General features: G+C 36.7%; 1 protein-coding gene across 3 annotated transcripts in view; it reads right to left on the bottom strand.

Annotated features, from left to right (window-relative positions):
* Window positions 1–24,327, bottom strand: part of UPF2 (UPF2 regulator of nonsense mediated mRNA decay) — a 109,796-nt gene that overhangs the window by 9,998 nt on the left and 75,471 nt on the right. For all 3 annotated transcript variants that reach the window (XM_059184154.1, XM_059184153.1, XM_059184156.1), the window contains exons 15-19: window positions 23,900–24,083; window positions 18,064–18,203; window positions 15,119–15,223; window positions 14,711–14,809; window positions 8,175–8,342 (exon numbers count right to left, since the gene is read on the bottom strand). In XM_059184154.1, coding sequence (XP_059040137.1) covers window positions 8,175–8,342; window positions 14,711–14,809; window positions 15,119–15,223; window positions 18,064–18,203; window positions 23,900–24,083 — 696 coding nt within the window. The remainder of the gene's footprint in view (window positions 1–8,174; window positions 8,343–14,710; window positions 14,810–15,118; window positions 15,224–18,063; window positions 18,204–23,899; window positions 24,084–24,327) is intronic.

Here is a 24,327-nt window from a genome sequence, read left to right as displayed (position 1 = left end):
TATAATACCCAGAACACTAAATGCACCAGGCCAGATACACTAAGGTGAAAAATATAAAGTGGGTGGTGATATAAATATAAAGGTGAAATATAAAGATGAAAAATATAAAGAAACATCTACAAACCCAAGTGACTGCATTTCATTTTTATCACAGTAGATAACCAAGTATCTCCTATTTCAAAATACAAATATATTTAAGGTAGTCCATTTGGCTACCAGCCTAGCAGACTTTACCCATTCTCCCCAATGAGATTAGTTTGACTTAATGTGCTCTTAGTGGTCAAGGATAGACTTTCTGAAACTACCCCCTTTCTATTTTATGAGTTCAAAACCATCTTTTAAAGAAAAAAACACATACACATTCAATCAAGAAAACCTCACTGCAATCAAGATAATGAGCATGTCCATTACCTCCAAAGACTCCTCTGTCCCTCTGTAACCCATCTTTTCCTCTACCCCAACCCCAGGCAACTGCTATTTCTGTCACTACTGATTAGTTTGAACTTTCTAAAATTTTATGTAAGTTGAATCATACAACATGTATTTCATTTTGTCCAGCCTCTTTTAATTCCCACAATGATTCTGAGATGCATCCATGTTGCTGCATGCATGAATAGTTTGTTCCTTTTTATCGAAGAGCAGTACTTCTTTATATGAACATAATGCAATCTGCTTATCTGCTTACTTGTTGACAGCACCTGAGCTTCCTATTTTGGGTTATTACAAACACATTTACAAATGTTTGTGTGGACACAGGTCTCCAGTTTTCTTAAAAACAAAATGCTAGTAAAGAAAAGCTGGGACTAGCTGGTGTATTTTCTAATTTTTTTCAAGTAAGCTCTATACCCAAAGTGGGGCTTGAACTCATGACCCTGAAATCAAGAGTCCAATGCTTTACCAACTGAACCACCTAGGCACCCTGTGGTGTGTTTTACTTTTTAAGAAACTACAAAAATATTCTCTGAGGTGTCTGTACCACTTTACATTCCACTAGCAGTGTAAGAGAGTTCTGGTTCCTCCACACCCTTGCCAATACTTGGGATGGCCTATCTTTTTAATTTTAGCCATTCTAGTGAGTATACAATGGCATTTTTACTTTGGTTTTAATTTTTATTTTCCTCATGACTAAAATCATCTGTTTCAAAATTCAATCTAGAATTCTGCTAAAAGGTGATATAAGTTTACTGGATTGTACAGTTTTCAGAATGTATTTTTCCCCTGCTCTTTGAACAAGGAAATTATTTGCCCATTAGGAACTTTCGACTACTACCTCAATATGAACGACTTTCTAAGTTTAACGACAACTGCTCTACAATTACTTATAGAAGTTATTTCAGTCTTTGAGGATATAATTGGTTTTTAACTAAAGACTGGGACTCATTTAAAGTACATAAATTATCCCTTTCGACACTATCTAATTTTACCCGATCTTCAACTTACCAACTGCCAGGATGAAATCTTTCTTGTTGATAAAAGCAAAAGTGAATGGTTGGTTCGTTCCTGCCCCCGCCTGCCTGGCCCCAAACCTCCCACAAATGGTGGGATTACCCTTCCTTGTTCTTATGATCCTGAACATAGCATTTTAAAAAGTACTTCCTCCTGTCAACTATACTTCAATTAAAAGAAAAAGCATTTACACATCCTCTACATGTCTTTTAAAAACGGCTAGCTGTGGACTGTTTATGGTCTGACGAGAGTCCATTTTCTCCTTCATCCACAATTATGACTCTGTGTTTTTCCTGCTCCTCCCCCAAACTTCCTTTCGGTTCCACATTACAATCAGTGCTTTCATGAAATATACACTTGCCAGGCAGTGCTGCAAAGAAGACCATGGATTTCTGTGGTCAAACAGATGAGGTTCACAGCTCAGGCCTACTATATATTAGTACAATTCGGCAAATCACTTAAGAACACTCTTTCTCTCAGCTATAAAATGATATCAAGACTATCTTTTAGGGTGCTATAAGAATTAAGTAAGATAAATATGTACAGTGCCTAGGACACAGTAGGTTCTCCATAAATATTACCTATTAATAATGCATCAAAATAACAAAAGTTCAGAATAATAGTCACCCTCATTAGTCACTATACAGCTGAAACCAAAACTGCAGAAAAATAAAATCAAAAGTCAACTAAAAACATCACTTTCTTAGCAGAATGACACTGACAACCACCAAGTAGAAATTGAAGACCTTAACTACTTCTGTCTACTGTCCTGAGGCCTGTGTAGTAGTCTACATCAGGAATGTGTCTTATTTCCACTAACAAAAACAACTGAAACAAAGTTATTCCTGCTAATACATCTTTTATTTTTCACAAATCAAGAAGATGAACAAAAAATAAGTTAATGAAAAAGTTCAGCTCAAAATAACCTTTCTGCCAGACACTTTACATGTTATTTAATAGGTGAAACAAAAGCCTCATAATAAATTTACTCTTCCTAAGCAGAATTACTGAGATGTTGCATTAATTCAAAACGAAATTTTAAATTTCTAGCACTATGCATGAAGAAAGCATTCTGTTTCACCTACATTCCCAAATCCAGGTACTATAAACTACTGGTAGAGAAAAGCTGATTAAAACAGACACTACAGGGGCTCCTGGGAGGTTCAGTTGGTTAAGCGTCTGCCTTTGGCTCAGGTCGTAATCCCAGGATCCTGGGATAGAGCCTAGCATCAGGCTTCCTGCTCAGCGATGAGTTTTCTTGACTCTTTCCCCCTGCTTGTGTCCTCTCTCTCTCTCTCTCTCACTTGCTCATTCTCTCTCTCAAATAAATAAAACCTTAAAAAAATAAAGTGTAAAAACAAACAAACAAACAAACAAAAAACAAAATAACAACAACGAAACAATCCAGACACTGCAAACAGAGGTGGGTCAAATTATTATGACAGCAGAAGCAGATATGTCAAATTCCAGGAAGACCACAAGAATGAGGACAATTTCCAGAATGATGACTTAAAGCAATTTTCCAATCTTCTCTTAACAATTGTGAAATCTGGTTAGCAGATATATCAGAGATACAAATACTCTAAATAAAATTTAACCTGCCAGTATAAATCAATAAAGACAGCTATGTAAATTAATATATTAGTTTTAAAGATATACTTACACATAAAAGAACAATGTCTGAAATAAAGAATTCAGTATGTTTTAGGTATTACTGTCATCACCACAATTACTTTCTTATTTTTATTATAAGTAAGAAATCTGGGCAATGCTGAGTACTGTCGCAGTGAAATATAAGATACCTATTAGGTTTCAAGAATCACAACTAAATTTTAAGTCACTCTTTGTTCCTAGCATCAAGTAAAATGCCTTATTTGAGATAAGGATAAAGAAAGGTGAGGGACACCTGGGTGGCTCAGTGGGTTAAAGCCTCTGCCTTCAGCTCGGGTCATGATCCCAGAGTTCTGGGATCTAGCCCCACATAGGGTTCTCTGCTCAGCAGGGAGCCTGCTTCCTCCCCTCTCTCTCTGCCTGCCTCTGCCTACTTATGATCTCTGTCTGTCAAATAAATAAATAAAATCTTAAAAAAAAAAAAAGGTGAAAATCTGAGTTTCTCAAAGTAAATTACAGACTCTAATATTATAATGCTCTTACTTATTCAGCTAGCTGCTTTTCCTTAATAACTTTACAAACTGGTTTTAAACATGTGTAGATATATGTAAACACAGTGACATACTACTGTTTCACAAAATACTCAGGGCAAAGCGGCCCAATAAGAAAGGCAGACAGATAATTTCTTGAAATCACAAACTGCAATTCAAAGATGCTTCTATCTGTTACCACATTAAAACACTACGAGAGAAAACAGGGTGGCCGTTTTTTCCTCCTTTCTGGGTTTCTGATAATAACATTTAAACTGTCCTTCACAATTCAGTACTAAAGAGATGAATAATGATGGTACTTACCACTCTAATAAAACATTATAAAAGAAATTTCATAATGATTTGATTAAAAATATGAAAAATATAAGCTTCTATTCATTTATAAGACTGACTTGAGATAAGTTCTGCAAAAGAAAATGTTCTGAAGTCCTTAAAAAGGATATAAGAGAGTGTAATAAATACAGAGAGCACAAGAGACCAATTTCCTGATGCCACCATCACCAACTGACTTTACTGTAAAGCTGCCAAAACATTTTTAAAAGAAAGTTACTACTTTATAGCAAATTAGATGACAAAAAGACAAAAGTCTTTTAAACTACATTTTCTGGAATGCAATAATTGCAATAAAGGTAACTTAGGCTGTATTTTAAAGCTATTTCATAACTGTAGCTGAAACTGAAATATCTAAACATAATCCCAAGTATCAATTGCTATAGTCAAAAGATATATAAAACAAATGGTGACTCCTTATAAATATTAACTGCAAAAAAATGCAAAAATATTATATATAAAAAATATACTGTACATTTGTTTAGAGCAGTCAAAAAAGTTCTTTAAAACATTATATAATGGTTCTATTAAAACTTCTATTTTAATAGCCAAAACATCTTATTTCAATTCACTATTCTAATTTATAAATATTTAAATCTAGAAAAATAAATTATGAATAGCATTATCCTCTTTTCTTTTCAACTACTCATTTCATCAGTACCTACTTTTATTTTCCTAATGACTACAGAAGAAAGTTATTTCTCAGCAGAAATCTGGTACACAAAGAGATCATTCACTTAAGAACTAAAGATTCCTATAAGGCAAAACACTTCACATTTCTAGAAAAACCGTTACACAAGAAGGGCCAACACCCAAAAGTTAAATAAAGAAATAAAAATCAGAACAAAGTAACTTTCTTTTTCAGACCACAAAATACCAGTGATGTTTCTTCAAATAATGTTCCTAAAACTGAACATTTTCCAAAATACCAAATAAAGTTTATGAGTTGAAAATTTACTTATTAACCAAGTACTCTGAGCTCTCACTTCATCTTGCTAATATATTTTTAGTAAAGTTCAATAAAAATGTTTCCTTAAAAATTAAAATTTCACATTTTAAGAAATAAAAATTTTCACTCCTCATTTTGTATAAAGTTATATGGGTTATACAGTATATAATCTATCTACTTTAAACCAAAAATATTCCTTCTAAAAAATAAGCAAGTTTTACTTCCATCGATACTATTTAGAATTTAGGACTGCTGAAAAGAATTTATTTTTCAAAGCTCAGAAGTTTCTTAGCTGTGGTTTAATTTATGCCTGCATGTCCTAAAAAGGTCAAATGGTATCTATGAATTGATGAAGTTAAAAGGAATTTCCACATGTGCCTCAAAAAAGGGAGGGACAAATGAAGGAAACGGATTATTTAAATTTTGTGCAATTTGATCTTCACAGAAAGATGTTCCTAAGCCCCCTTTTAGATAAGAAAAATGGTTTGGGCCACCTGGGTGGCTCAGTCGATTAGGCATCTGACTTCAGCTCTGGTCATGATCTCAGGATACTGGGATCCAGCCCCATGTAGTAGGGCTCCCCACTCAATGGGGAGTCTACTTATCCCTCTGCCCCCACCCCTCAGCTCATACTCTCTCTCAAATAAATAAATCTTTCAAAAAAAAAGATTAAGAAAAATGTTTCAAGAAGTATGCCAGTAATACAAATGTTCAGTAGCTGCACTGGAATGGGAACCAAGGCACATCTAACTGAAGTCACCAAGTACTGCCCTTCACAGTAAAAACAAAAACAAAAACAAAAACAAAAAACAAAAAAACCCCTCTCTTTTGGACCCAGAAAATCTGGTATGGGGTAGGGGAGGAGCTAAGAGCTTTTAAAGAAAACAGAGAATGAAGCAGACCTAAAATGTAATGACTGAAATAGAATAGTGAGCCTCAGAGAACGTAGTAGTTCCTAGGAAAGAAAAGCAGAAACTCTGGGCTTTGAGAATCCTAGGAACCATGATGAACTAGCAGTTTCAGGTGCTCTGAGAGCAGTTTTGCAAAGATCTTGATTCAACACCAAATTTAGGGTCTTGATTAGAAAAAACCCTTATTTTTCTAGGGACTGAGTAAAGGATGGGGTAGGGGGGAATTGCCAGAGTTCAAACCTGGCCTGAGGGTGGGTGAAGACAGAGCTCCCCTAAATGCACAACAACCCCAGAGGCCAGGAGGGAGGAAAGGCCATGACTGGAAAAGAATTATGAAGGCAGTGTTTGGAAGACACAGCAGTGCTCTGAGCCTGAGCCAAAGTTAACTGCTGACATACAACATGATGTGAAGCCTTCTCTGGCCCTCCTTTCCAGGGTTCTAATTGTACAAGTTTTGTATCTCAAGTTTTGTATACTGGAAGATTTACTTGCAGTACAGCAAAATACTGGACAACTCTGATCCCCTGAGTACGTAAGATTACCCGACAAAAGCTAAGATAAAAAATTAATTTGAGCACCATCTCTTGATGGCTGTACTGGTGAGGAGGGAATAGACTATCCCTTCCATCACAGATGACATCTCATTAGAGATCTTGCAGACCATCCACTTCAGCACAGTAGGCTCCCCCCCCCTCTCCCCATCTGTCTCTCTCTAGCCTCTATCTTGCTTTATTTTCCTTCATGGGATTTCCCTCAACCTCACCTTGTGTGTTTCTTCACTGTCTGCCTCCCAGCACTGGAATGAAAACTCCCCTCTCCTCAACCCCCCCAAGAGCCCTGCCCCATGCCCCCACCCCCTCCTGCCCAGAGGAGGGACTCTGATGATTGCTGTATATTCTGCACCTGGGACAGTGCCTGGTACATACAGAGTGAACAACAAATTACCTGTTACATGACTGTTTGAATGAATACAGAAGCCAGGTTATTAGACTTATCTATAACAGACTTATTACAGAGTCCATAATTATAAGTCTATATTATAGACTTATCTATAGTAAGTTGTGGTAGCTACCATATTTCATAGAACATAATGTTCCCTAATTTTAAGATGCTCCATTATTTTACACACCACTAAAGCAGGAAAATGCTGCAAATTATCACAAGATACAATCAATGCTAGGAGGCAACTTGATTTCAGAAATGTTAAAATGTGAGAAAATTTTTACAGAATTGGTAATGGGTGATATATCCTAGAGTTGTATCTGAGAGCTGAGCTTTTTTTTCTTCATAGCACACGGCACTCTTTGCAAATACATTTGTCTATCAACCTTGGCAGGATGTGAACTTACAAGGGCAGGAATTTTATCTTATAGATTACCAAAGTCTCAGTACTTGGTATTTGGCATCTAGCAAATGCTCAATAACCAATAAATATTTGACGGATGAACAATGAATCTGTGTACGAATCCCTTAAGTAATAGTTTAGCAGTCAGGGAAATTATTCTGAGGACTGTCTATAAGATAATGGAAAGGAGGAGGAAGCAGTATAAGGAGAATGGAGAAGGATTAGAGGTCAGAAGACAATGATTTTCAAGAGAAATCTTTTTTTTTTTTTTTAAGATTTAATTTATTTATTTGACAGAGATCCCAAGTAGGCAGAGAGACAGGCAGAGAAACAGGAAGCAGGCTCCCTGCTGAGCAGAGAGCTGATGCAGGGGCTCCATCCAAGGACCCTGGCTAGGATCATGACCTGAGCTGAAGGCAGAGGCTTTACCCCACTGAACCACCCAGGCGCCCCTTCAAGACAAATCTTAATAACTGAACATTTTCTGGAGCTGTATCTGTCATCATCCTCCTTTCCTTTCCCACCGAGCTTACTTATGAAACCTTTCTCCTGAAAGTCAAAGTATTTATATATTCTAACAAATATATATGAATTTAAGATTTAAATGTCCTTTCTTTTATGGGCGCCTGGGTGGCTCAGTGGGTTAAGCCGCTGCCTTCGGTTCAGGTCATGATCTCAGGGTCCTGGGATCGAGTCCCGCATCCGGCTCTCTGCTCAGCGGGGAGCCTGCTTACTCCTCTCTCTCTCTCTGCCTGCCTCTCTGCCTACTTGTGATTTCTGTCAAATAAATAAAAATCTTAAATAAATAAATAAATAAATGTCCTTTCTTTTAAAACATATCCATTCACTAGAAGTCAGATATTAAAATAAGTCACATATTAAAATAAAATTATTTCTACCTCTGAATACTTTAAATGTTTCCAACTCTCCCCTCATTGGCAAAAGATAACTTAGAACCTACAAAACAGTTATTAGTTAAACTCAGTAACTAACAATCAATTGTGAATGCACAGAGGACAGTTTCTTCTTACCTGCTGTTTATTGCCTTTTCTTGTTAACATGACAAACGGCATTGTGTCTGCAGACTCTGCCTCTCCCTCCCCACCACCGAGTGGAGGCCCTTTCCTCAGCTGGCTTTTGAGATGCAAGGGAATAGCAACATCTAGTTGGTGCACTTTAACAGATTCTCCACTTCGTTGCTTAAAGACAGAAATAAAAAAATATAAGTACTCCAAGGTACACATGGATATATGTAAATATAATTGTGAACAATTCATTCAGTGCCACAGTTCCTAAAACACACCAATCACTGGAGCCAAAGTAATCTTTCTGAAAGGTAACCGAAACAGAGTTGGCCCCTCCTGTGCCCCTGCTCTTACAGCCGGCTTGGCAGACCTCTGTGACCAGTTCCCGTTTATCACTGTAGCCTCCCCTGAGGCCAAAACACACAATGCTGTAGGTTCTCCTAACTTTACCTGCTCCTGAAATGCACAGCCAAAGCACACATCTTCCTACATAATTACCATGTGTCACAAGTGCCTGCTCCTGTGTGAGAATCCTCTACGAGACTGGTGGGGTTCAGCACTGGACACCCTTTTCCTGGTGTCCTCTAGCAGGTGCTCAATTAATGTTTAAGAATGAATGAAATCTATTAATGTTCAGATTAGCTTTATGTTTGTTAACATCCAAGTTTTTAACATTTACACCAGTTTCATCAACCAATTATTTAAACAAACCTTCACTGAAGACTTACTGTGCATTAGGCTTTGAGGTACTAATACTAAAAATATAGTCTCTATCCTCAGAGAGCTCATAACTTGTTAAGAGAGAGAAATCAATTAATTACAATTCATCCAAGTCATATATAACCTGTGTTGGGTGTAGAGTGGCTATATATAAGCTCAGTTGGGAGTGGGTGGATGCTGAGATTTCATAGAAGACAATAAAAATGGGACACTTGAAAATATCTTTAAGGCTTCATATGATTTCTTATAAGCAGACGGTAGCCGAGCAGTCTGGGGGATTTGGAAGGAATTTAGGAAGGGGAAGAATAGGTGCAAAGCAAATACATGAAACATGGTGCATTTAGGGACCGGCACACAATTTTCCATATTTGTGAAAGGAGCACAAATGAGGAAAGAACTGAACATGATTCTTCAAAGCTAAGCAGGGATTGCTGAAAAGGCCATGAAGGTTTTGAATTTGCTTTACTATAATTTAAATGATCTTTCGATATAGGCTCCTTATTTCCGAGAGATTTCAAATAAAATAAAATGGTAATAAGGTGTAAAATTTTGTTATTTCTAAGTTCCACTTTGTTAGAATTTGAAGTTCTCCCAGGTTTGTAAGATTTACAAAGACTTTTTACTTAAAACTTGAAAGGATCAGGTTAGATCACCCTTGATTTATAAATTAACCATTTTCTAATTATAAAATTAACATATTCTCTTTGTAAATTATTTAAATACAGAAATGAATCAGCTAATGTGTCCATCCATACAAACCTCTCCCTCGACTGACCACCTCTACCTGCTCCAAAGTGCCAAAACCAGTATCAATGGGGCATGTTCTTTCAGATTTTTCTTGAAAATGCTAATACAAACATAAAAATTTACAAGGTGCAAATGTGCATACTGTTCTATATGCCTTTTTCTTCTTTTTGATTCCATGGGCATCTTTCTAGTTGAGTATATATAGAGCTAATTACATGGCTATGCCCGTATTTATGTAATTGGTCCTGTACTGATAGTCTAGACTTTTTTCCTTTCTTTTTTTGTCTTTAAAGATTTTATTTATTTGAGAGCAAGCAAGCATGCACACAAGCTGGGGAAGAGGGAGAAGGAGAAGCACACTCCCAGCTGAGCAGGAAGTTCAACCTACAGACACAGGGCCTGACACCAGAACCCTGAGATCATGACCTGAGCCAAAGGCAGCCACTTAACCGACTGAGCCATCCAGGGGCTCCTAGACTCTTGTTCTATTACAATATGACATCGTTGCATATTTAACTTCACGCATTTAAGAGACAATTAGTAAGGGTAAATTTTTATATCAAGTGGCATCCCCATTTGATAGGTTTACTAAATTTCTCTCTAAAAAGGCTGGACTGATATACACATTCCAAATACAGATGTTTACCAACACTTAACCACAATGGGTATTATTACTTTTTAAATCTTAGTATCTGGTGATCTGATAAAAAGGGCTCATCCTAATTTAATTATCTTTTTTTTTTTTAAGATTTTATTTATTTATTTGTGAGAGAGAGCACAAGCAGAGGAGGCAACAGGCAGGTGGAGAGGGAGAAGCAGACTCTCCGCTGGGCTGGGAGCCCGATGTGGGGCTCAACCGCAGGACCCTGGGATCATGACCTGAGCCGAAGGCAGATGCTTAACCAACTGAGCCACCCAGGCACCCTTAATTTGCTTATCTTTTGATTATCGTGAGCTTTGGCATGGTTTCACTTATTTTTTCAATCAAAAAAAGACCCTGGGTCATTCTTTTTTTTTTTTTTCTCATTGGCTTGCAGGATCTGCTGCTATAGTACAGCTATTAACCCTGCATTATATAGACCATACACATACACACACACACACACACACACATATTTATATTACACACATGCGCGTGCACACACACACACACCCGCCACGCACCCCACCATTGCCCCACCTCCCGCCCGGTTTGTCATTTCTTATGGCATTCTGTGATGGAAAGCAAAATAGCAAGGTGACTGAGAACAGACTACACCACTTACAAGGCTTATGGCCTTAACTGCGGCATGGCAATATTAACAGTATCTGACAGCATTGTATGAAGAATAAATGTGAAGTCTTAATGCAGTACTCAATAGTCTGAACATTTTTTGAGATTCCTGACAAATTTGCAATTAATTCTGTTGTGGAAATAAAATAGAAATTCAGTTTTATTTTTATTGACCATTCACTGAATAATCCATTTCCCTCAACTGATTTGCAATGTTATCTTTACAGTCTAAGCTGCCATGTTTTAGGTCTATTTTAGACTCTCTTATTTCATTAATCTATTTACTGCTGTGCCAATTATTTTGTCTTTAAAATGTTTTATTTTCTTATAGAGTATCTTCCCCTACTTTCCAGAAGTTTCCTAGCTATTTTATTCTTACAGTTACATTTAAGAGTAATTTTGTTAAATCTTAAAACAAGCCCTTTCTAATAAATAAAATCTTAAAAAAAAAAACTTTCTCTCAAATAGATAAAATATTTTTAATCCACTGAGCCACCCAGGCGCCCCAGATAAAATATTATTTTTAAAAAAAGAATTTTGTTAATTTCATTCTGCCTCTATCTCCCTGTTCTTCTCCAACTACCTCCTCCCCCAATCCATCATTCCCATCCCCTGCCAATCTTTCCAGTGGGACAGAATTATGACTACACAAAATCTAAGGACCTGATTCATGGAGAATCAGTATCTTTTACGCTACTGTGTCTTCCTGTGACAACTTTATCAAAAGAAAAAAAACTCCCTGTGGCTGTTTGCTTTGGGTATTTGACAGTGTTTGAAAATTAGCGCTTAATTTGGGATTAAATTTTCTCCAGTAGGCTAAACACATACGCATAAACGTAAATGCCAACTTCCCTCCTCTCTGACCACATCCTCCCATCCTTCTAGCTTGCTTCTTCATGAACTCCCAATAACCAATGATTACTGGCTCCTATCAAAAGACTGTATCTTGACTCCATCAGCTTTTCTATTTCTAAATGTTAGGGGCTCCTCAGGACTCAACCTGGAATCTCCTCCTCCTCTCTCTCCAAACCTTTTTTTTTTCTTTTTTAAGTAGGTTCCAGGGGCGCCTGGGTGGCTTAGTGGGTTAAAGCCTCTCCTTTAGGCTCAGGTCATGATCCCAAAATCCTGGGATCGAGCTCCACATCAGGCTCTCTGTTCAGCAGGGAGCCTGCTTCCCTGCCCCTCTCTCTGCCTGCCTCTCTGCCTACTTGTGGTCTCTCTCTCTGTGTCAAATAAATAAATAAAATCTTTATAAATAAATAAATAAATAAAGTAGATTCCATGCCCAATGTGGAGTCCAGTGTGGGGCTCAAACTCAATGACCCTGAGATCAAGACCTGAACTGAGATCAAGAATTGGACACTGAACTGTCAGCCACCCAAGCACCCCCTCTCTCCAAACTTTATATGTGGGTGATTCATTTATTGCTCCATCTTTAAGTATGCTCTAATAACTACTCCACTTATGTTTCTCTTCTGATATCTGACAATTCCATTTTGGCATTTCACAGGCTTCTCAAACTTCATATCCAAATGGAACTCTTGCTCACTTTCTCCTTATTTCCAACCACAGATAACTAGCCAGTGGCCTAAGCTAAAAAGCCTGTGCTATCCTGGACTCCTTGACCCTACCGCTATCTAATCAAGTGCCAAATAAACCTGGTTCATTCTTCTTCCTAAACAGCTTTTGAATCCAGACTTCAATCCCTGTGCCCTGCCACTATTCTAGACAGATGATCATCGGTCACCAGGATCACCAGCCTTCTAACCAGTCTTCCTGACACTCTCCTTGCTTTTCCTCTCATCCCAGCCTAAACCTTCACATGAACCTATGGTTCATACACGACTGTGCCATCCAAAGAAAACCCGTCATAAATATCCATTCACATACCAGGCCACCCTCCCCACAGACCCGACTACACTCTGGGAATACTGGCTTCCTTTTAGTTTTTCAAACATTACACATCATCTTCTGCCTCAGGACCTCTGACACATTGTCCCCATATTCTCTCAATTTTTCACCTGGATGGCTCCATTTCTGCCTGTCTTGTCTAAAATTCATGATCTTTGATTATCCTATCTCAACAAAAGCCATTCTGTTCTTTCAGTTCCTCAGCACTGGGCACAATTTGAAATTATGTATTTGTTTAGTTTTTAAAACATGTATCTTCCCACATAAAACTTAGTCTCTGAGGGCAGGAACTAGGTCTGTTTTTATTTACTACCTTCTAAATGCCCACTGCATAGTGCTAGGCACACAGACATACTCAATAAATACTTAAACAAATGAACAACAAAGTAAACAGCTATTGACTTATGTAAGATAGGAAAGTTATGTAAGACAGAAAAAGCTTTTTTTTTTTTTTTAAGATTTTACTTATTTATTTGACAGAGAGAGATCACAAGTAGGCAGAGAGGCAGGCAGAGAGAGAGGAGGAAGGAGACTCCCTGCTGAGCAGAGAGCCCAATGCGGGCCTCAATCCCAGGACCCTGAGATCATGACCCGAGCCAAAGGCCTCAGAGGCACTAACCCACTGAGCCACCCAGGCGCCCCTGGAAAAGTTTTTAAAGAAATAAATTGTTGCAGTGCCTGGGTAGCATCTGCCTTTAGCTCAGGTCATGATCTCCAGGTCCTGGGATTGAGCCCCACATCAGGTCCCAATTCAGCGGGGAGTCTGCTTCTCCCTCTGCCTCTCTCCCCTGCTTGTGTGCAATCTCTCTCTCTCAAATCAATAAATAAAAATCTTTTTTTTTTTTAAAGAAATAAATTGTTTATTATCTGTCTCTTCAAAGGGAGTATCATCATCTGATGACTTGAGCTCCTAAATGAGATAAATTTAAGACTTCATATTTCTAGATATATGAAGAAGCTTTAACAACATAGGAAGAAACAAACTGGACTAAAAACCTATAGCACTAATTTTTACTTTATCAGAGCTTTTGGACTTGGTAGTATCCACCAAAGTAAAATCCAGTATTTCTTCCCTAAGGATTACTCCCTCAGCACAGAAAGACTACAAAATCTTCCATCTCAAAAATAACCCTTTTACCTCTAGTCACCTCTCCATTTCTCCTCCCTTTCTAGTAAAACTCCTCTAGGGCCACCTGTCTCTGTATCTAGTATTTTCACTTCCTCCCTTCCTGTTTTCCAATGAGCCTATAGCATGGGGCCCGCATACCCTATTCCAGAAGAAGGACTCTCCTCAAATCACTAACAGATTTAACAACAGCCATAAAGAGGGTGGAAGGAAACAGTCCACAGGATGTGACCTCTAATTATAGAAAAACATAATTAATCTAAATTACTGGGAAATGGAGCTTTTTATAAGTCCAGTGTATTAACGTCAAGAATATGTTAAACATTTCTTCAAACACCAAATGACCAATATTCCTCTACATATTTACAAACAAGTTATTCAAATTTTAAATCAAACTTAAGAATTTGGTATATTAAATTTCCCCAAATATTTATCTTTGACAAGGTTTGAATCCCAAGCAAACTCTAAGTAAAGAGGTCTCAGAAACAGAGAGAGGACTTCAGAGAGAAAAGGCAGTGACTGGTACGATGAAATTACTCTAAGTGTAATATTTACTACATTTCCCCCAGTGTATCTCAAAAAAATGTTCAAATTGGGATGTGGGATGCGAGAAGCACTGGCAAGTGCAAGCTGTATACGTGAGGAAGCAGCTGCCGCGCAGGCAAATGTTTGTTTAGATGTGGAGATCCTTGTGTCAACCAGAACGGAACGTGCCACACTATTCTGTAGTAAGAAGACACTCTGGGGTAGAGGAACCATTCATACCTGAAGATTTTCCAGCATCATTTTATCCAGAGCTTGAATGAAGTCCTCATCTTCCACACAAGGTACATGCTTAAGTCCACCTCCCTTAATCATTACCTCCTTATTAAAACAAAATAAGAAACCAGACCACAAATTTTAAGATCATGTTTTGGAGGGCAGAGTCTTTTGTATTGATAAGTTGGTTCAACGTAACTCAGAGAATGAGTGAGTAAAGTATGTAACATTACTTCATGTTTAAAAAAAAAAAAAAAGTGTTAATGTAGTAAAGTATTTAGGAAAACAAACTGAAAATGATTTTCCAAAGGAATATTTTTCAATAATCACAAGAAACACAATTTGAGTGGCTAAAACTGAAATAATAAAGAGAATGTGGCATGATTTCAAAAGCCAATTTTCAGCCATACATACAGTATTTTCTTCATCAGTTTCATTTTCTTTATTGGAGTCTGTAAGGTAATCGGTATTCTCTTCCTCTTCCTCCTCACCTTCATCATCATCATTATCAGAACCCTCCTGAAATTATTTAACATTAGAAGATTAAAACATTTTGAAAAGGATCTCTATTTTAAATGCTTTAAGATTTAAAAATTTCTGTATAATTGTTCATTATTCTCAAGTTCCAGCCTTTTATGTAGTCTGCCTACAACTCAGAGAAAAGTCAGCTGGCATTAGCTGAAAACTAATGCACACCAGTAGCTGAAAATCCATCTCACGATCTTCCACTGATCTAGTAACACAAAGATCCTTTGTAGAAATTCTTCCTTGCACTGCAGAAGGAATGAGCTTCCTGAACCTTTTATATATTTCTCCTCCCTGACTATTTTGAGACTGAATTTCTCACAGTAGTTCTTTAATACCCATCTAACTCTGAAAGTCAATAAGTAGTTCAAATTTAACATGGTTAGAAGTTGAAATCAAGAACACCAAAATTTATAAAGCACTACAGTGTATAAAGCACCTCGGCTTGGAAGGTGTGCGGACATACCTCATTCTGTTTGCTTTATAAAATTCTAAAGAAGGCAGGATAAGCTTTCATGTCCCCATTTTTATACAGGACAAAAACAACGCTTGGGTAAGTTAATTGACCTGCCCAAGGACACTCTTGCTTATTAAGCAGAGGAGATAGACATTCTGATCCCCACACTCCTCCCATCCTCTCCTGTCAATGTCCCCACCTCCTCTTCTATCAGCCAAATTTCCTTTTCAAACAGAAGACTGGAAATAACCTGAGTGATTCTGCACAAGGACACACACAAAAAAGCACAAAGTTGCACCATATCTGTGTATTCTTCCATTCCCAACAACAAAATTCAGTCTCACTCAGTTCTGTAAGTTTAAAAATAAGACTGCACTAAATCCAGCTTCTTCTCATTATGCTGAGAAATAATGTGAATGAGAAATATCACCTAGGGAAAAAAATGAATTATTTAAATGTGTCACAACCTTTTCAGTATACATAACAATTAGTTCCAAAAATCCAAAGACTGATTATAATTTACTATACAGATAGAGATTTTTAGCGCTTCTAAAATGGAAATATTCTGGGAACGTAAGAAATGCATTTACTTTTTTCAAATGTATTAACTTTTTTTTTTTTTTTTTTTTTTAAGAGAAAGGAAGTGAGAGAGAGAGAGAGCATGAGCTGGGACAGAGGGAGGGGCAGAGGGAAAGGGAGAAGCAGGCTCTCTGCTGAGCAGGGAGACCAACGTGGAGCTTGATCACAGCACCCTACGACCATGACCTGGGCCACAGGCAGACACTCAACGGAATGAACCACCCAGGTGCCCCAAAATGTATTAACTTTTTTAAACATAAGTCTGTAATTCAAAATCAAATTTGCAAGAGATGTTAAATTTGCTTGAAAAAAGTAATCATTTCTTAACACTTGGAAAATATTTCCTATTCAAAAATTAAGCTAAACTAAATTAAACGCATAAACTTTTCCTCCTTACCCTTTATTTTTACATTACTCAGGCAAAATAAAATAGATTACCTTTTGACACTGAAATGCTGATCAAGAATTCCACATCCTAATGCCTATTATACATAATAATCTGTGCACTCTGGAAGTGAATGGACCACAAAAGCTGGCAAAGGAAAGCAGGAGGGACAGCAGAGCACAAGTCACACTGTCTGAATTCAAATACTGGCTCAGCACTTAGTGAGATCTTGGGCATATTAAACTACCTGTGCCTTATCTTCTCACCTACCTCACAGCATGGTATGAGAAATAGTAATATAAATACTATTACTACTATAATGATAAATTAAATCTTACACTTACTGCTAAATTATATAAATGCTATACTACAGAAAATTAGAATTTTAGCAGAACATTTACTTCACCTTTACTGTTATCTTTAATTTACACAGCTGATATTCAGGAGGAAATATTCTGGCTATTTGGTGCTAGGAATAACTCTGAAAGGCCATATGGAGCCAAGGACCAAGCTAAGGACCAAGAAGAATAAAAGAGCACAATTTTTCTGAAGAGTACACTGTAGCCCTTTCTCAGCTTAAGTTGTAGAATATCTCACACTGCTCTCAAGAATCAACCTATTTTCTCTCTTTAAAATGTTGTCCCTGAGCATCTGGGGGGCTCAGTTGGTTATCTACTGCCTTCGGCTCAGGCAGTGGTCCTGGAGTCCAGGGATGGGAGTCCCACATGGGGCTCCCAGCTCCATAGGGAGTCTGCTTCTCCCTCTGGCCTTCTTCCCTTTCATACACTCACTCTCTCAAATAAATAAAATCTCTTAAAAAATAAAATAAAATGTTTTCCCTATACTTGAAGAGCAGCCATGGGAAAGGGTGGTCTTGAGAAGAAGACAAGGCTCATGCAATGCCAACTGAACACTGTGTTTTTCTACTTAGCAAACACATATGTATCATGTATGATATTTACAACTGCAAATGGAAAAGTAAACAATGGTGAAAAATTATACAACTTTCAAAGTTATAGTTTACTTTTTAAAAAGAAAAAATACATCCCAACTCTTCAGATGAGAAATACAGGAAAATGAGTCACTTTTCAATGACACATCTACTAAGGATGTTTAATTTATTAGATTCTGTTTATCTAATTAGTGCAAAATCTACTCCAAAAAAATGTTCCTATTAAAAAAATGTCTTATGATCTTCTGGTCAATACTATGATTTTCTTACTTAAAAAAAAAAAAAAAAAAAAAGCCCACCTTAATTCCAGGGGTTTTATAACAGACATATACTACTAGTTACAGTTCCTATAATAAAACTAAGGAGGAGATCTTATTTTACAAATTAAAGAAAACTTTGGCTCAAATAATCAAGATACTCTTGTACAGATGTACCTATTGCCTATAAACAAAAGTCATCACCTCTTCTTCTGGTTCATTTACTTCACTTTCATTTCCAGATTGTTCTTCTGTTTCAGCTCCTCCTTCTTCTTCTTCTTCATCCTCTTCAAGATTTTCTCCTTCTGTCATGGAATCTTTTGAATCTTTGTCATTTACTAGGCCTTGAAATGAGGAGAAAGTGGAATAAAAAACATAAAAAGGAGTAAATTTTCAATATTATACCACTTTTTTAAGTGAGATAATTTAACAGCCATTTTCTCAGAATAGTAAGAATATAATTTAAAATTATTTGAGAAACATTTTACAAACTACAGAGACCTTCATTTCAACAAAAAAGCATTAACACATTATATATATGTATATCTATATGCATAAACACATACATATTTTTTCTTTCAGCTTGTTTATATCCATCTCAGAGGAACACAAAACATACCAGCATATAAAATGCAGCCTTAACCATGTAAGATGAAGCCTCAGCCACACTTTTTATCAGGTGACATTTTAGAATACCTCCAACATCAAAGATATAAAATTAAGTTGCCTTCATAGAGAAATCATTTGGCTATCAACTTGAATGTCTACACATTAAGATTGAGGGATGGAGGCAAAGTTATATTACCAAAGGGCTTAATTTTTTTCTTCAGTATTGGCATTCTCCTCCTCAGAGAACCCTAGCTTGAATTTGCTTCCACAGCTCAAGGCCTAGTCAATTCTTAATTAACATCTGAATTCCAAACCACTCTACTCCAAGATGCCTCATCTGATCTGACTTTCTGCTGCTCTCTCCTGAGCCTTCTCTGATAGCTGGGCCTCTTTGTCACAAAGCATACCATCTTGGACTCCTGCTCATCTGATACTCTTCTCAATAGAGAATATCCTTCAAAGTACACTTTCAAGTCCTTCCTGTACATTCCCAAAGTTCAGTCTAAATTTTATACTTTCTGCATAAATTCAATGAGTACCTCAACCTATTACTCTTCCTACTTGCTCCTAAAGCACTTGAATATCTCATAGCACTTTACATTTAAGGATACACCATTACAACATTTTTTTTTCCTAAAGATTTCATAACCGTTATATCAGATTATAAGGCCCTTGAAGACAAAGAATTGTTTTATATATCCAAAACTTATCACACGCCATATATTGATAAATACATACTAGGTGTTTAGTAAATAATTATTTATTCAGACTCTTAGATGATTAGAGCAGAAAGAAACTTTAGCAATCATATAATGATTTAACTCTTTCATTTTATGAGGAATACTGAAGTCCAAAGAATTTGAATAACCTATCCAATAGGAGTAAAAAATTATTCCAGTGTCTTAAGTTTAAGAAATTAACCAAGAAGTAACAAAAACATGAAAGTACAAGGTGATTAAGGTAGGTAACTGAAGTTTTAATATTTTAAAATACTGAGAAAAGAAGTTGTTGCTTCAGAATGAGAATCCATTAACTTAAAATTTCTGTCACTTATTAGTTTTCAAACACAAATACAGATTTTATACAGAAACATTTTATTTATTTACTTATTTATATATAGGCACTTTAAGAGCAGAATATTAGACTGTTATTTAAGCTATCAGAGCCAAAAAATTTAGTCACAACTGTCTAAATCTAAACTTTCTGAGTAAAAAATATCACAGTTCTGGTAAACTCACATAGCATGAGCTGTCCTTACACCTTTTTTCTATCCACCTAAAACATGCATAGTGGAGAAGTTGCTTTGTTTTGACAGTCATACTTCCAATTTGTAAGGAAAATACATACTATTTCTAACACATTTTCATTTACATTGCAGGATATTTTAAAAAACAATTTATAAATATATTTTGCATTTGCTAAACAGTATAATAACTATCTAGCTGTTGATCCCTAGAACACAATCTTAAACAATGGAGTAAAAATGTACACCCACAGGATATCGAGTTAACAAAATACAAACAATAAAATGCTTCTTGGTGCCTCAGTTCTCCTGCTCATAAAAGAGAGTAATAATATTTCCATTCAGACTGCTTTAAATTTTATTTTTCTGCTTACAAGAGATGTTAAGCATTTCCTCCCATACTTAATATGTCAGAGAGAGCAGTCTTTGAATTCTGGCTTGGCAGGTTAACCCAGTGTTTTGATTTGTCAAATATAACTAACATTACCTTCCTGTGTCACTCTGGCATCAGACAGTACTCAATAAAAACACCAATTGCCCTCCCACCATGTGATTATGTTACGTTCATTTATCTATCATGTTCATTTATCTATTACCAATTTGCCTTTGCTCTTTTTGTAAAGTGAAACTAACCTGGCATGGAGACTATTTTCACTTTGATTTTATTTTTGTACTGTATAAAAGCTTTAAATACCCCAATCTGTTGCCATGTATATGCTTTCTTCTACTGTTTTAAAATTTGAGAAAATTAATGCCTCTTTAAATATTTGATAATCAGATTTATTTTTAAAAATTAATAGTTTAAAAAAAAAAGATTTTGTCAGAGAGTGAAAGAGAAGAGAGCACGCACAAGCAGGGGGAACAGCAGGTAGAGGGAGAAGCAGGCTCCCTGCTAAGCAAGGAGCGGGACCTCAATCCCAGGACCATGACCTGAGTCAAAGGCAGATGCTTAACTGAGCCACCCAGGTGTCCCTAAAAATATTTTAACTCCATAATCCATCTGCAGTTTGATAGGTTGTGGCTCTGTATCAATTTTCCTCCAAAATGCTGACCTGCTGCCCTTATCCTATTTTTAATATTCCTAGTTCATTATATATAAATTATTTTTTATTTAATTGGGGGGTGCTTCTAGGCCTTTTGTTCTGTTCTACTGATTTTTTTTACTAATTTGTGAAATACACTGTTGGTTTTATAATTTATTCATGTGGCTTCTTTCTTTTTCACTTCCATTTCCCTCATTTCTGTTCCTTATATGATGATACAATCTAGAAGTTCCAAAACAAGATTAAATTATATTGCCTATGACCATTTTGGTTTTGTTCTTAAATTTATAGAGAATGTTTTAGCCAGTAATTCTAAGTCTATACTGAGAACACCAAGATACACATAAATATCACAGAAAAATGTTATTTATAGTAATGTAAAACTGGAAATAACCTAAGTGCCAAGCAATAGGTTTAAATAAATTATGGCATATTCATACAAAGGAATACAGCCAATTAAGAATTAGAAAAATATTTCATATCAGGAAGAAATTTCATAATATATTAGGTAGAAAAAAATCTAGTTATAAAACTGCAAACACGAGGGACGCCTGGGTGGCTCAGTTGGTTAAGCAGCTGCCTTCCGCTTGGGTCATGATCCCAGGGTCCTGGGATCGAGTCCCGCATCGGGCTCCTTGCTTGGCAGGGAGACTGCTTCTCCCTCTGCCTCTGCCTGCCTCTCTGTCTGCCTGTGCTCGCTCGCTCTCTCTCCCTCTGTCTCTGACAAATAAGTAGAATCTTTAAAAAAAAAAAAAACTGCAAACACGAAAAAAATTTTAAAGGACGAAAACATATACCAAAAAATGTCAACACGTGATTATTCTTGTGTATGGAGCATGATTTTTGTTTTCTTGGTATTTTTCTCATTTTTTGCCACAAACAAGTACTACTTTTTTTTTTTTAAGATGTATTTATTTATTTTAGAGAAAGAGAAAGTGAGTGGAGGGGCAGAGGGAGAAAAAGGGAATCCTCAAGCAGACTCTGTGCTGAGTGCAGAGCCTGATGTGAGGCACAATCCCACAACCCTGAGAGTATGACCTGAGCCAAAATGGAGTCAGCCATTTAAATGACGGAGCCACCCAGGTGCTCCAAACAAGTTCTACTTTGAATAATATAAAAATGACTTTCAAAAGAAAAAGGAACGTTGTAGCTCTTTAACACTGGGCTATTACGAAGTTAAAATAATAATGAATTTACAAAGTGCTTGAAAACAAACAAAAAAAAACTACCAAAGGCAAGATATGGAAATAGAGTAATATAAACTGTTCCTGTACATCTTCTTCCTGATACTTAGATTCTAAAACAGGAGGAAAATGGGACAACTTGAGAGCATACTGATTCTAGTAGCCATCATCTTTAGAATTTGATCCACAAATGGTGGCCTGTGTTTTCCTTCCCATATTCTAAACAAGAACAGACCCCTCAAAAGAAGCCTGAGGTCCTTTAACTTAACCCTTTGCTCTATAAAAAAGATAAAGTATACCATACCCTTTGCTGCTACTAAACCAGGTGTCAAACTAGTATTACCCGATGCCCACTACACAGAATGTACCATCTGTACACGTTTTTGGGAAACAAGGCTAAGACTTAACTATATTAAAGCATCTGAAGTAGGGGCGCCTGGGTGGCTCGGTCTGTTAAGCCTCTGCCCTTAATCTCAGGTCATAATCTCAGGGTCCTGGGACTGAGCCCTGTGTTGGGCTCTCTGCTCAGCAGGGACTTTGCTTCTCCCTCTCCTTCGGCCCTCCCCCACCTTCTCGTGCTCTCTCTCAAATAAATAAATAAAATCTTTAAAATAAAAAATTCTTTAAAAGCATTTGAAGTAAATGAAATAATCAAGAGAAGTGAGTACTCTGCCTGAAATGATCATTTTATACAACTGGAAATCTGAAAAGGGAAAAAAGGGTAGTTAACTGGGGACAAAGTTCAAAGAACAAAGGAATCACATATCCCTTCTGGGTGGAGTGGTAGAAAAGTGAACAGCTGTACAATCAGTAGCATCTTTAAAAATACTGCTCAAATAGATAACAGCAATCATATTCTCCAGAGGATGGACCCTTGGAGAAAGAAATTAAAATGCTGGATATAATATGAAAAAAATAGTTTTAGAGGAAAAAAGTCACAAATACTTCTCCCATGAAAGGAAGTACTTTAGATATGCAACATAGTAAATTTATGCAGTTAGCATAAATGGTGAAGCTTAAGGATCCCCTAATGACAGACATATGGGTACCAAGTGCTGGCAGGAAATAAAACATTAGCTTAAAGCCTAAAAACATGTCACTCTGAAATGGCTACAATAAAACATGCTAACATGCTAAGAACTATTAGCAAGCAAAACGGATTGGTAAGGCTGCATCTCATTCCAGTTATTTCCACTGATAAAGTTAGTCAGCTCCTAGTCCCTTGTGGGAGCTGTTCAAGAGCTAACTCTTCTTCAAGAACAGTCTCAGAAGAATGTTGAGAAAGTAAACAGATCAATCGTCCTATAGCGCATAGTTCTCTAGTACTAAGAAATAGAGATTACTCTCCCAAGTAAGGTCTGAAATTCCACAAGGTCGTTCCAAAACTTCTGATACTCCCCCTACAGTGTCTGCCTGCACTATGTTAGAAGATAATGCTTGTTTAAAATATATACTGTATACATAAGAAATGCTTTCATCAAAGGTGTTTTTTGTTTTTTTTTTTTAAAGATTTATTTATTTATCAGAGGGAGAGAGTGAGCACAGGCAGACAGAGTGGCAGGCAGAGGCAGAGAGAGAAGCAGGCTCCCTGCTGAGCAAGGAGCCCGATGTGGGACGCTGGGATCATGACCTGAGCCAAAGGCAGCTGCTTAACCAACTGAGCCACCCAGGCGTCCCAGGTGTTTTCTATTAGCAGTAAAAATTCCACTAATTAAGAGAGGCTGACAGGAAGTGTTTTTCCATCACTATCCCTTCCTTACATGACTATTCTCCTCCAAATTGGGATTATTTAATGAAATCAAGAAGTATGTCACCCAGGTCTTACCTACACTATTATACAACACTCAACAGTGAAAACAGAAAGTATACAAAAGCAAACACTGACAACAATATAAAGCAAATTCTAGAAACAATCTGCCAAACATCATCTTCGTTTTTTCTCTCTGTAATTAACTGCTTACCTAGTTTGATTAAGAATTCTCGTTCCAAGTCGTGTACCTGCCTGATGGATTCTTCCAGAGAGTTACAGAGTTTGATCTTTGGTCTTAGCAGTTCTAGTGTATCACTGATCATGTAATCTATGTCAATAGGAAATGGATGGTCTTTTGTCCAAACCTCCAAACTTTTCTTCCACCAAACATAACGCTGATAACAAATGAAAAATAAGTTTAGCTATAGGAAATTAAAGAACAAAAATATTTTAAAATAATAATCTATATTGTGATATTACCTAGTTAAAATAACTAAGCTAAAGAGTTATACAAAACACCTACCATTTTTAATGGTCAACAGTAATAACCCTAATCCACTTTCTAAGCCATTTGGTGATTTTAATTTTTTTTTTTATTACAACTGTCAAAAATCCTTTTTAAACACAAGGAAAAATCGT

This window comes from Mustela lutreola, chromosome 8 (assembly GCF_030435805.1).
Source record: "Mustela lutreola isolate mMusLut2 chromosome 8, mMusLut2.pri, whole genome shotgun sequence".
Taxonomy (NCBI): Eukaryota; Metazoa; Chordata; class Mammalia; order Carnivora; family Mustelidae; genus Mustela; species Mustela lutreola.
The sequence above is the reverse complement of the archived record's forward strand: the minus strand, read 5'-3'. Positions and strand labels throughout refer to the sequence as shown.